Source organism: Amia ocellicauda, chromosome 12 (assembly GCF_036373705.1).
Source record: "Amia ocellicauda isolate fAmiCal2 chromosome 12, fAmiCal2.hap1, whole genome shotgun sequence".
NCBI classification, from domain to species: Eukaryota; Metazoa; Chordata; class Actinopteri; order Amiiformes; family Amiidae; genus Amia; species Amia ocellicauda.
The window spans coordinates 1266034-1279866 of NC_089861.1; the positions used below are offsets into that span (position 1 = coordinate 1266034).

General features: G+C 51.7%; 1 protein-coding gene across 9 annotated transcripts in view; it reads left to right on the forward strand.

Annotated features, from left to right (window-relative positions):
* rapgef2b (Rap guanine nucleotide exchange factor 2b) overlaps positions 1 to 13833 on the forward strand; it is a 92787-nt gene that overhangs the window by 53186 nt on the left and 25768 nt on the right. For 7 of the 9 annotated variants that reach the window (XM_066718025.1, XM_066718020.1, XM_066718026.1 and 4 more), the window contains exon 7: positions 3894 to 3911. The exons of the other annotated variants lie outside the window; for them this stretch is intronic. In XM_066718025.1, coding sequence (XP_066574122.1) covers positions 3894 to 3911 — 18 coding nt within the window. The remainder of the gene's footprint in view (positions 1 to 3893; positions 3912 to 13833) is intronic. 9 annotated transcript variants of the gene reach the window in all.

The following is a 13833-nucleotide window of genomic DNA, read 5'->3' on the forward strand; positions in this document are numbered from 1 at the left end:
TGTGTGCGAGTGTGAGTGTGTCTGAGTGAGTGAGTGAGTGTGTGAGTGTGTGTGTCTGTCAGTCAGGGTGTGTGAGTGTGTCTGAGTGAGTGTGTGAGTGTGTGTGTCTGTCAGTCAGGGTGTGTGAGTGTGTCTGAGTGAGTGAGTGAGTGTGTGTGTCTCTCAGTCAGTGAGTGTGCAAGTGTGTGTGTGTCTGTCAGTCAGTGAGTGTGCGAGTGTGAGTGTGTGTCTGAGTGAGTGAGTGTGTGTCTGTGTGTCTGAGTGTGTGTGTGTTCGCCGAGGTTTCAGATAGTAGAGACAGGACAGTCTGGTCCGATCGGGGGTTTCCGTCTCCAGCGCCTCTCGCAGAGCCTGCATGTTACCAGTGTGCAGACACACACATGCATGCATGTATACATGAGTTGCTTCACAGTAGAAGGAGGTGGCAAAGGTGCACTGCAGTTATTGACTGGGCTGGGAAACGTAAAATGTCCCAGCCCGCCCATGTGCGCGCGCACACATCCAACCAAGGCCCCCCATGGGAGCCATGTGTGTGCGTATGTTGGTTGGCGTGTTTGGCACGCTGGTCAGAGTGTCCGGATGCACGTCTTGTCCATCAGTGCAGTAAATCGTGGCCGGTGTTCACATCCGCACGGTCGGTCCAAGCCGGAGGAAACGAGCCCCGCCTGTGTGCCTCTGCGTGTGCTGCGCCGGGCCGAGGAGGGGCTGTGGCCGGTTATTTATAGCGTCGTGAACTTTCCCAGGGTCCAGGGGCGAGCAGTGCCGAGCCGTGAGAACCAGCCGCTGTCAGCGCTCAGCATCCCAGCCCGCTGTACACACACACACTGATGCACACTCTCACACGCACACTGATGCACACTCTCACACGCACACTGATACACACGCACACTGATGCACACTCTCACACGCACACTGATGCACACTCTCACATGCTGAGACGCACTGATACACACACACGCACACAGCACGGAAGATGAAAGAGCCACCATTGTCTGCGTGTTTTCTCACACACCACTGACTTCAGCACAGTTTTAATCGTCACAAAAATAATTGCATACTAACACTGCATCCCGGCCTGGTACGTTGTGATAACACAATATTACGTTGAAAGATTATTAATATTTTACTTATTTATGTATTGGTGGAGGCGGACACAACTGTTCTCGCCGAAATGCATGAACACACGCGTCATCTGTACATTTTATTCATCCGATATAGTGTTTGGAAAAGAACAATGTGATGGGATGCAAAATCCACTACAGTTTAAAGGCCAAAGCACAGTGTGTGTGTAACGATGTGTGTTTGTGTCTACACCTACCCATTTGAGTGTTTCATTCACAAACTTAAATGGTATTTTTATTTAATTTGTAACACCCTCACAGTTGTGTATTCCTCGCAGCCGAGAAGAGGGTTTTCAGAACGGCATGGATTTTTATATGCTGTCAAGAATGAAGCTGGATGAAAAAACGTCTGTGTATATGTGATAAATAATCATATAACACACTGCACAGCCACAGTGGAGAGCAGTGTCCCGTCCTGGCCGGTGTTTAGTCGCTCCTCTTGCGTCACAGAGCGGAGAAGGGCAGTGTGTCATGACTGCGCTGCGTTGACTCTGTGTGGATGTGTTAACAGCCCGGCTTTCACAGCTCCACACACAGCGCCGCAGCCAGCAGAGATCGCACTCAACACGGGGACGGGGGTGGGGGGAGATTTCCCACAAGACTGATCTGTTCACCCCCCCCCACACAGAATACTGTTTATTTGTATTGTATGTTGTCATGCATTTGTATGTTGTGGCCCCTCAGCTGACAATGACCTACATACTGCCCCTCCGTATCCCCATCTCTCGGCGTAGGGGGGTGGGCCGAGTTCCCGCAGGCTCTGGGGAGGCTCTGCTGGTGTCACACGCACCCGCGGGGCGGCCGTCCCCCACTCGCAGAGACTCTCACAGTAAAGCCTCTTGCTTTATAAAGAAACGGAAGTGCTCCATCTCTCGACGTGTTGGAGCTGGGGCCCTCCCGCTGGGGGGCTCTGTACCGACACGCAGCCCACGCCTCCTTCAATAAACCGCTCTGTACACCCAGTTCTAATAACAGCCGTTTTCTCTTCCGTCGTTGAAGGCGTTCGGTGTCGGACAGGGCGCTTCGGTTGGACGACCCTCCTCGAGGTCCTACAGTGTGTGAAATCGAAAATCCTCGGGAGGCTGCGCACTTGACCCAGCGGGGCTGAGAGCCGCCTGAACGCAGCGCCTCGGAGACGAGGATTACATTCATACATCAATAAATACATAAATGAATACACTGGTCAGGTGACGGGTGGCCTTTTCAAGAAGCCAGCCTTGGGTGGGTGTGGGGCAAAAGTCGGGCGTCGCACTGCACTCACACAACGCACTGGCCACCAGTAAGATTAACACCCCTGGGTACAGTGTTCAGTAAGGCATAGTTCCCCCTGCCCCATAAAGAGCCAATGTCCCGACCACACCAACATAGTCTCCGCCCGGCCGCGGAGGACCTCCTGTCCCTGGGAAGAGGAGGCGCTTTAAAATCCAGGGTACGAGTTTCAGCGACAGCCCACCCACGCGCACTGCTATTTGTGTGCCTGCCATATGTCTCCGCTAATAACCACACTGATTTATAGAGAAACGCACGCAGAAGGGCCAGAGTTTAAATGCGGATTAACTCCTGACCAGATATGCATTCGTAACCAGCTCCAAATCGTTCTTCCTTGAATTCAGGTCTGTGTTTTTTTGTTTTTTTCAACCCCAATTTAAAACCAACAAATCAATAAAAGACTTAAGTAATTTAACAGCCGCCTGCAGCCTGAATCTGCCTAATTGAGTGGATGCACAGAGCTGCACTGTCAAGAGTCTGTCTTTGACGCTGTCCACACACACACACACACACACACAATCTTCTGCACTTCAGGTGGGGCAGCTGAAGTATCCTCCACAGCCTGAGACCTTCAGATGCCCTTCTGTGCCGTTTGCTTTCACTAACGAGCAGAAGAACTGTCTGAAGGAGCCCAGAGACATTCACCGGCGTTTGACCAGTAATGAGACGAGGCGACGGGTTCACACCAGAGTCCAGCCCGGTGTCTCATCAACAGACGTTGTTAATTGTCACGCAGTGGCATCGTCTGCATACACTCTCCCCAGTGCCTCGCTGTGTTCGCGCCTTCCTGCCACACTTTTAATCCACACAATTATCAGAAGCCTGTTGGATTGGTCTGTGCGTGTGTGTCTGTGTGTCGGTGTCTGTGCGTGTGCCGGTGCCAGTGTGCAATAGCCTAAGCCGCACACCAATCTCTCCATCACGGTTCCAACACAAAATTGGGGCCTAGACATCCTATTTCAGGTCTAGCTCTCTTTGTAAACTCAAATGACGAATAATTCACCGTTATTAAATTAATCTGGCACTCCCGGTGTCCGTGTGGGATTTGTGCGAGCCGTTCCTTAATGGGGGTCTTGGTAGCACTTTCCTCGTCCCCAGCAGTGACGGCGTATCGGTTACACCGGGGAGGGGGGGTGCTTAATTGTTTTGTTACAGGAGAATGTGCTTATTTGTCTGTTCGTGTATGTTTGTATTTATTTATGCCCATCGTGGCAAGGTGTTGTCAGAACATACGTGGTTTATTTGACGTTTAAAGTAATTCCATGTTTAATTGCATGATTACGGCTGCATCAGCATGACCAGGAATGAAAATGCTTTTCTCTGTTGATTTCTCATTTGGTCCTCCTCTCTGTGGAGCTGCATGACTCATGACACGCAGCGCTGTGATGGAGCTGATCGAGCTCACAGTGCTGCTCTCATGATCTGGGACTGAGGAAATGGCATGTGTGATAATTCTCATCTTTTCTTTTCCTTTTATGGCATTCATTTCATTTTGGCTCACAGGAATGCACTAAACCTCAGGTATTGTAACTGTTACGTGTTCATGTCCGCTAACATGGTGCTGTCCGTGTGTCCCGTGCTTAACGTGTCTGCCTCTCTGTGGGTCTGTGCCGTCTGTCTTCAGTGTGTGTTTATTTTATGATTACTATTATGTCTTGTTTAGGGTATTTTCACTCTTTCTGTAGACGCTTATTTTACCAAAAGTGTGGAGAGACGTACAGGTCTGTGCAGCCTCTTCCACAGTGTTGTAGCACAGCCACCTGCAGGGGGTTGCCAGGGTTGGTCCCTGCAGTGACTTCCTTAGCTCTCTGCCCAGTGCATCCCAAGGGTGTTCTGTTGGCTTGAGAACAGCGGTGTGCCCCTGTGTCTTTTGTTAAGTAGCGTATGTGATTCAAATGTTTGTGTGCAATGAGGGCATGATGAAAGGGTCTAAGCTTAAGCAAGAAAGGATGCTTCAGAGGGGATGGTTTTATAGGAAACGCACTGGGAACGCTTTCCTTATCACTGCAGTGTTGTGTGTGTGTGTTTTCTCTCCTGTTGGCAATCGGCTTGTGATGGCACCGCATCGTTTCCATGCAAAAATGCCCAAATGTTTCTAGACTCCTTGCAATGTTTTTGTCTTTTCTGGGACTCAGTAGAAAGATGCAGAGATGGCCGTGTTCTTGAGGAACCAGATGGGCGAACTTACCCGCTGTGGTGACACTTGAGGATAGGATGTCTTGCCTATAGGAGTCTAAATAGCGTTAATAATCAATAACAAAATTGAGCTGCATTTATCATTCAGTACAAGAGTAACAGAATAGTTACAGACTTAAAGGAAGCTGGCGTAGGGATGGAAGCCTAGATTCTGGATTTTGGAGGTGTGGGAGTCCAAGCTGCACAGGCGCATGGCATCGCATATTTCCGATCGGAGCCGGTCTATTTTTAGGCGTGTCCTCTACCGTGTCATGGCGCTCACTCAGCCGAGCCAGGACTCGAGAGCCGTGTGGCAGGGGTGCGGCGCTCACTGGGTTTAAACGGGTATATGAGCCGCAGCACGGTGAGCGGTTTGATTATCTGAATTCCTGTTCTCTCCTCCTGTGTCGTGTCGGCCGGCGATGGGAAACGCTGATTTACGGCACCCGAGATTCACGCTGCGGCTCGAGCAGATTTGCAAACGTTTTGCCGAGGAGTAAATCATGGCGGGAGAGATTTACAACGACCATGGAAAAAAATGGGATATTAATGTCATGTTGGAGCATTTGTTAAGTGACTCGTTCTGAGATGCATTGTTCTGCGTGAGGTAAATCTTGGCCACGCCGGTCGTCTGCGGTAAACTCAGTGCCGTCTCTCATCCCCACAGGCCTGGGCCGTGAGGGTATGTTTGGACTCCTCTGTGCGGCACTCATGGTGGTACAGTTTAAAAACATTGTACCAACTGGACAATTATTATCGTGATCTGAACCTACAACTATAAGTTTTGTTGTCCAAGGAACGGGCCTCTACTGGACAGTTGCCGTTTCTGTAGCTGCAGCACCAGTTTGTACATAAGACAGTGTCCAATTGAGAGGAGGCCATTCGCCCCATCGTGCTCATTTGGTGTCCATTAATCGCTGGGGAGTTTGTTCAGATTGTGACGCCTCTCTGTGTGAAGAAGTGTCTCCTGTTTTCTGTCTTGAATGCCTTGAAGCCCAATTTCCATTTGTGTCCCGGGTGCGTGTGTCCCTGCTGATCTGGAAAAGCTCCTCTGGTTTGATGTGGTCGATGCCTTTCATGATTTTGAAGATTTGATTCAAGTCCCCACGTAGTCTCCTCTGTTCCAGGGTGAAAAGGTTCAGGTCCTCAGTCTCTCAGTAGGACATTCCCTTCAGACCTGGAATGTCCGTGCTCTGGTTATTGATCCTCATCAGGTTGATCACTATATGTGCTGCTGCTGATAACGTTTATAACAACGCTGATCTGGATGGGACTGCAGGTTTGGCCAGAGTGGCTCCCCTTAACCGATTTATTCATTCATTTTCCTCTCACAAAGGAAAGTGGCCGGATCCTGCTCTAGTTTCCTTTATACAGGGGGGAGGGGAGCACAGGGATCGCATTACTGCCGATAAGGATGTGTGCATTAACGCTGATTTGATTTGATATAAGCAGATTAACGCCAGGGAACCAGGCTTTGTGCCGCGAGTCTCTGTGCTGGTCTGAATGGACATAGCCAGCTGAACTGATCTCAGGAAGGGGGTGGGAGGCCTGAGATATCTCTCTCTCTCTCTCTCTCTCTCTCTCTCTCTCTCTCTCTCTCTCTCTCTCTCTCTCTCTCTCTCTCTCTCCTAATTCAATTCAGTGTGTTATTGGCATGCCATATATGATGTATTGCCAAAGCATTGCACACCGAGATACAAATGATAAATTTAAACATGAATAATAATAATACTTCAGGGGGAATATAAATAATCAATACCAATAACAGTCATAAACAACAGTAGACAAACTGAAAAAAACGTATGGTGTGGATTGTTATATCGGTCGCGGTCCTGGTCAGGGAGTTCTGTGCGTCTGTGTCCACCTCTCCTGTCTCTGTGACCACACTGTCCTTTCGCTGTCCACCTCTCCTGTCTCTGTGTCCACAGCGCCACTCCTCTGTGTCCACCTGTCCTGTCTCACAGTGACCACAGCACCGGTCTCCTTTGTCCACCTCTCCTGTCTCTCAGTGACCACAGCACCACTCCTCTGTGTCCACCTCTCCTGTCTCTGTGACCACAGTGCTGCTCCTCTGTGTCCACCTCTCCTGTCTCTCAGTGACCACAGTAATTCAGCTCACTGAGTGAACCCTGACGGATGAGTACAGTGTGCTGTTTTCTAGGGAGCTGTTTCTTAGTGAATCTCTCTGCTGCTGTGCCTCCATCTCTCTCTCTTTCGCTTGCTCTCTCTGCCTCTTGCCCCCCTCCCTCGGCCAGGGGAGTGACATTTCTGAGCCCATTGATGTTGGCACCTGCGACCGAGAGAAGCAGGAAGGTGCTGTGTGCCGATTTTCATTAGGCTAATTGCTGATATTCAAAGAGCCCGTCATCGTTGTGCCAACGTCGCGGTCGCGGCCGGGGAGTGCGCCACGCCGCTGTTCTGGCCCGGTGTCAAGCCACAAAGACGGTTTGTTCTGCACACGCTCTTCAAACCCATCACAGGACTGAACCGGCCTCCTCTGCTCGCTCAGCTGGAGACGGCAGGCAGCTTTAAAAGTGAGCTCTTTCAATTAAATTCAAATGCAAATTAAAAATAAGAGGGGGTGGGGGGTGCGGAGACTCCTCTTAATTACCTCGTCTGCCGTGTTAAGGGTTTTGTCTTTTTTGTACAACCTCTCAGCGCAGCCCTGAGGAGAGATTACAGTTCCGCACCAGCCAGGAGAAAGAAATAGAAACGATCCCAAAACAAGGATTCAGAGCGGCTGCCAAGAACCGCCTGGTTAAGTCTGGATTAGCGTTTGTGAGGGGCTCGGGTGTACCAGTCTTGGAGGTTTATCCCCTAATACACTGAAAGAGCAGGTGGAGGCTGGTACCAGTCATTTCGCGCCCCTGGTTTGTTTATGCGTGTCCTGGTTTTCCGCCGGCTCGGTCATGCACAGAGCTGCGGGTTCAGGTTTTATTCGTGGTTGATATTTTATGTGAGTGTAGGAAGAAGCTAGCGTGGCCATGTTGACTGTGAAGAAAAACCGATTCGGTGCTCCAGTCGGTCGCTTAGTGTGTCAGTCAATGCGCCAGTCGTTCGCTAAGCGTGTCAATCGGTGCGCCGCTCGGTGAGTAAGTGTGTCAGTTGAAAAGGAGGAGATGTTTGGGTCCTGCCCTTATGTCTGAAGGGTGACTGAGGTGACGGTGGTAGCCTATATTGGCGAGTCAGGGTTTTAGTCGGCAAGTCTCTTCACCTGGAGGGGAGACGGCGGGCGTGGCAGCCCTGCAGTGACACAGACACCTATCAGGAGCTGCCAAAGCACACCTGGTCAATGCTCCCTCAGCAGCTTCGTCCTGAAACAGAACTGGGCTCTTAACCGAGATTCTGTGTCCCCCACCGTGAAAAGCAACAAATGAGCAATTAGCTGTGCTTCCTTAAAAACTAAATCTTTTAGTGTTGTGGCATTCTACCCCACCTCCCCCATTACCTCTCCTTCAGTCGAGGTCCTGCGCGCCCCCCTTGATTAATCCTTCTTCCTGCTGCCGTCACCGCTCTGCTCAGGAGACGGACGGCTGAGCTTGGCCTACTTTTCGTGTTTCTTACCTGCAAGTGATCGTGCAGCGGCAGCCAGCGCTTCTCTCTGGCCTTCCTTCGCTCGTGCACGTCAGCGTTTTGTAGGAACGTTAAATAACACGGCATTCCTCCTGACCGCCCCCCCCCCCTTGATTAAGGCCTGCGTCTCACTCCTTCTTCATTGACTTCTTGACTTTCCCCCCCAGTCTCTCCACATCCTCTCTGCGACTCTCCTGCCCTGTCCCGCGCTCTGGTATTTTTACAGGCTTCCTACTCTTTTGTCCTGCGGGGTTCCTCCTCATCCCTCCTCTTCCCTCCCTCCCTCGGCCCTGTACGAGAGGAAGTCCGCCCCGCCCCGTCAGCTTGGCCTCCCAGCCCTGTGCGTGGGAACCTTTCCCGAGGAGGGACAAGACCCTCTCGGGTGGGGGGGCAGCCTCCTCGGGAGAGTAGAGCACGGCTTCACAGGCTCGGGGGGGCTGGAACTGCCTCTCTCACTTCCTGAGCCACCGGAGCCGCAACAGAGGGGACCGAATGGGGGCTGGTGGTTTCCTTCCTGCCCCCCCGCGCTCGTCTCGGTCCCGAGTGTGAGTTCGTCCAGTCAGTCTACCCTGGGACCCTATAGTCTTACAGTGGTGTCCTGTGGGCTCAACATCAATATCAATATAAGTGATTGCTTCTGGGAAGATGTGCTGCCACGGAGGGACTGCCGGTGACGAGGAGTGATTGAAGTCTGTGCTCAGCCTCTCGAGTACAGATGTAGAGCGCTGTGCGTGCGTATGTGCGCGCGCACGTGTGTGTGTGTGCGTTTACTTCTCAGTGTCACTCCAGTCTCGGGGTGGGGGAGATTGCATACGTTCCAGGGCAGGGTGATGTCAGTCTCTTCACTTTGCGAGGAAATCAACGAGGGAGTGATCATGCCGTCGCTGTAATCGAATCGCACATGTTCCTGCCAGAGGTCAATGACTCATTTTCAGGTGGAAGACTAGATAATTGCAGCTCATCTGCAGGAGAGGGTTTTTGTGTGTGTGTGAGAATGTGTGAGTTTGTGTGTGTGTTTGAGAATGTCAGTGCAATAATGACAATAAACGGGTAGAGAAGCCCACACAGGGATTATCGACGTGTGCCAGGGGAGAGCTTAGCCCTTTGTGATGTAAATGGAAGCATCTTCAGCTGCGGTGAAGAGCTCTTCTCAGCACTACGGATGAAAAGCGCATTTCTGCAGGAACATATCACTATGCAGATGACTGGGAATGCAGAGCTGCGCACCGCTGGCTTTATTTACTCTATCCAGAAGGGATTGTTTGGTGTCCATTAATTACTGAATGATCCAAGGATCCTATCCAGTCTGATTTTGAATGACAGCATGAAAAAGATGAAATCATAATAATCCTGCTGTTAGTGTCATGATGACACTCCATGTCAGGTCTCATGGCAGGTGAGCGTGGCTGAGACACGGTTAAGTGTGATGGGCCTTTGGGTGACCTCTCAGATGGACCTCTGCCGAAGTGATGTCATCGTGAACCCGAAATAAACCAGTCTCCGCCAGCCCCCTCTCAATAAGCGCAGTTTGGCGATGGTGTCACTGGCACTCGCACTTGTTTATCCGATACATTATCTGGGGGCTGGGAGAGGTGATGTCAGCGCAGAGTGCAGGGCCGTCCCGGTGGAGTTGTGCCCCCCCGTAGGGATCTGGTGTCGGGTAACCAGGCGTGTGTGCGGTAAACGCACACGAGCATTGTTTACTGTAGTGACAAGAGCAAGATCAGTAACTGTGGTAATAAGTGACATTAGTCATTAATACTAGTACTAATAATGAATATAACATTCATAGTATACTAGTAGTAGTAATGGTAGTAATAACACCAGTAATGAAGATGTCTCCAGTTGGCCAACTAGGGCCGGTGGCGAGACGCTGTACACGAGAGGACACGGACAGTGTTTATCCATACGGGTGATTCCATGGATAACTCTCCCAGAACGTGTCACTTTGACCATTGACCTTTGACCCCCCTGAGAATCCTCATCTTTCTAGAGACACCCGCGTGTCTTTTCCTTTTGTTTGAACTTCATGGAGTCTATCTCTTGTGCCTGAAGGAGCTCTTGTGCCGTCCAGGAAGCTGCTGATCAATGGAAAACCATCTGTGCGTCTCTGTATGTGTGAGTGTCTTCATGTCTGTATGTGCGTGTGTTTGTGTCTGTACGTAAGTTCATGCCTTGGCCTGAGTGTGCGTGTGTGCCTGCCTGTGTGCCTGCCTGTGTGTCTGCATGCGCGTCTGCATGCGCGTCTGCATGCGCGTCTCCATGCATGTCCGTATCTGTGTGTGTGTGTGCTGAAGGGTATTTTTGATTCCCCCCCACACTGAAAGGCAGAATCTGAGTGGGCGAGACGCAGCGAGGAGAGGAGTTTTCCCACATGAGCTGAATATTTTACAACACAGAGAGATGGAGAGAGAGGGAGGGGGTGGCAGAGGCAGAGTGTGTGAGGGGGCAGGGTGAGCGCTGTGCGATGACATCACTGGCACTGCGCTGAGCCGTGCCACTGCAGGTTTGCTCGGATGCAGCGCTGGCGACGGGGCGGGGAGTGAGAGAGTGAGAGAGTGTATCCTCAGAGGACTGCAGTCTACAGGTCTACAGCTGCCTGGGGGGGGGAGGAAAAGAGAGAAGGAATTTCCCCCCCCTCTTTCCTCGTTGCTCGTGAAAAGGGAAGCTCTCTCTCTCTCTCGCGCTGTCTCTCTCTCTCTCGCTCTCTCTTTCACCACCCTTCCAGCAAATGGCTTTCCTGGTCCGTTGCTATGCCAACTGCCTGCAGCCGTGGTCCTCCGCTAAAGTAAGCGTGATAATGGAATTACTTTCGCACGGCTTTGCTTGTGTGAGAGGGTGTGATCGAGAGTGTGCGTGTCTGAGCGTGTGGGGCGGGGGTGTGTGTGTCTCTCTCTTGCATGTCTTCTCTCATTATTGCCAGCGTTAGGGGGGGTTGGGGATGGGGGGTGCTCGCACGCAGCATGGGCTCAGTGGGCAGCGGGGGCATCGGCAGCACTTGAAGGAGACATCTTTATCCTCCTGCTCTCTCGCTCGCTATTCGTTTCATACCTCCCCCCACCCCTCTCCTCTCCTCTTCTCTCCTCTCCCCTCCCCCCGGTTGCAAATTAAATGAGTGTTAGCGATCTCTGTCCGAACGCGGGAGTCTCAGACTAATCTCGTGCTGGATAAAGCCTTGTTCACAGTCTGCGTGTGTGTATGTGCGCGTGTGCCCGTGTTGCATGCGCGCGCTGGAGTGTGTGAGAGAGGGAGAGAGATTCAGAGTGCGGTCAGCCATTTTAGCTTTTTTTTTTTTTTCTCCTTCCACCTCTCTCCTCAGTGACAGTGACTAGAGACCCTAGTTCACATCTCTTGGATGCTCTGTATCGGTTTTATTTATTCATCTTCTGATCCTCCCCAAAATATGTGTCTCCCCCCTGGGGAGAGAGAGAGTAAAATGTCACAGTGGGCACGTTGGCAGCTCCCTCTCCTCCCGTCGTGCTTTTTGTGATGCGGCGGAGGCGGCCTCTGCTCGTGGGGGAGCGTTGTGCCGTGTCTGTGCGTGGAGCTCGGTGCTGCTTGGTGACACTGAGCCGCAGCTCTTCCTCTCCGCTGTAGACGGCAGCAGCCAGCCAGTGCGAGGAGACGCACACGGGGGAGAGAGACGGCTGCTCAGGATGTGCGAATTCAGCCTGACCTCCATTTTTTCATTATGAAACCATTAGCAATTACAGCCAGCCATGGAGTCATGGGGCCCCCAGATAAGATTCTTGTAAGTATTGAACTGCCGGCTTTATTTATGAGCCATTAATCTAACGAGGTGTTGTATTAAAAAAAGGAAAGGGGGTGTTGGGGGGAGTGCGTAACGCTTGGCGACTGACTCCTTCCCTCAGTTAGAGGATTAATTGATGACAGCTGAGCTGCAGGCAGGGTGTCAGCGCTGTGGCTGGGAGGAGGTCTGTTAGGACTGCCAGGCACTTGCCGCTGGACGTCCGGGGTTTTGCCGTGTTTTGTGGCCCTGAAGCGCCGGTGCGTTGGTATGCTCGTGGCAACGCCGTGCTTCTGGACTGAGTTGCCTCCATTTGTAAATGGACCAGTCCCCGCTTCTTGACACTGTGTGACGGAGGGGGTAATTGAAATGCATCCTGTTTCCCAGTCTACAAGTGAGTGAATGACAGGGAACGGGGATTGATGCGTCTCTGGGATGCAGGGCGTCCTAAACAGGCAGAATTGCAGCCCTCTTGTTTTTTAGCACAGCTTTCCTGAGTAAAATACTGTGTGTGTGTGTGTGTGTGTGTGTGTGTGCGTGAGTGTGTTAAATACACAAATACAATCCTAAATTACAGTTCTGACTAAAGGACATGTCATTTGAGCTTTTAGTGAAAGGGGAGTGTAGCAGAATATCTGTCAATGCGTAAGTGGCCGATCAGATGGGCAGATAGATAGTGTCAGATGTTAAGTCCAATAGATGCAGTAAATAGAGTAGATGGGCCGGACAGACTGGTATTAGGAGCATCTCCTGTGATACCTACGAGGCTGTGATGATTTGATGTTTGTCAGCCACGCTGTTGTCACAATAATCCCTCAGGACACACCGTTAATTTCCTGTCCTCAGACAGAACACGCAGGATTCTCACACAGCCCCCTCCCCCTCGAGTAGGCAATTTGTATTCTTTCTGCATCTGTACATCATCGGCGTGTTATTGCAGCCAGGTGCCGTCAGCACAGAGGGTTTATTCTCGCTGCCGATAAGACTTGGAACCCCAGCTAGGAAATCGGACAGGAAACGGGGCGGGGGGGGGGTTTGAAAGTGTGCAGATGTGGTGCCAGCAGTAGGATACACAGCCGAGAGATTTCAGGTGTAGCCGAGCGCTGCCGAAGGTTTCGGCTCTTTGGCACGTTGTAGTGGAATTTCGGTGTGAGTTCTTGGAGCTGTATTTTACCTTGCTGGTGTTCATTTCGACTCTCCTCAAAGCCCTGCTCTGGCTGGTCGGGTGCCTGTCCAGACTGTCCCGTGGATCCTGGGGGGCTCTCCCTGCGGTCGGCTGGAACTCGCAGGTGCCGGTGTAGCGCGGTGTCGGCCTGCAGGGTAGGCCTGTGTCGGCGCCCTGTGAGAGACGTGATGGAGGGGGGCACATAGAGGCCTTCTCGTCTCACCCGCGGTGGTCCGGGAGGGGAGAGCAGGATGCTGGGGCCAGGACCGTCCCCACACTGAGGGGCTCACGGACCTTCAGCCTCGGTCCCCTCCAGAGAGAAGGCTTTGTCAGTGCGCACAAGATGCCCCACAGACTGAGAGGCGTGCAGGAAGGAAGGCCGGGCTTCTGAGATGACATCTCACGCCCTCACAAAGATTACACACAGATAGGTTTCTGTCTTCGTATAGTTCTGTAATAATGCTATGGATTGTTATTGCTCTGTGGATATTAATCCTACAAGCCGATAGGGATCTTCCTCTGTGTGATAGTTGTTGTTAGTGGTTTCTGATGAGATAAGGAATTATCTTCTGAGCTGAAAAGCCATTAAAGGAAACCATGTGTTTCGAATGTCGCTGGAGAAGCACTGCGGGCCGATGGTGGGGATGCGCTGTTGCGTTGGGTTTCTCCAGGGCTGCAGAGCCCTCGTCGCTCCCGAATGAGGTCTGGCTTGGGCGACGGTTAAGACTCTCATTGAATGTGTCCTGTGGAGCACCTGATGCTCCACACGAAACATTTCCACC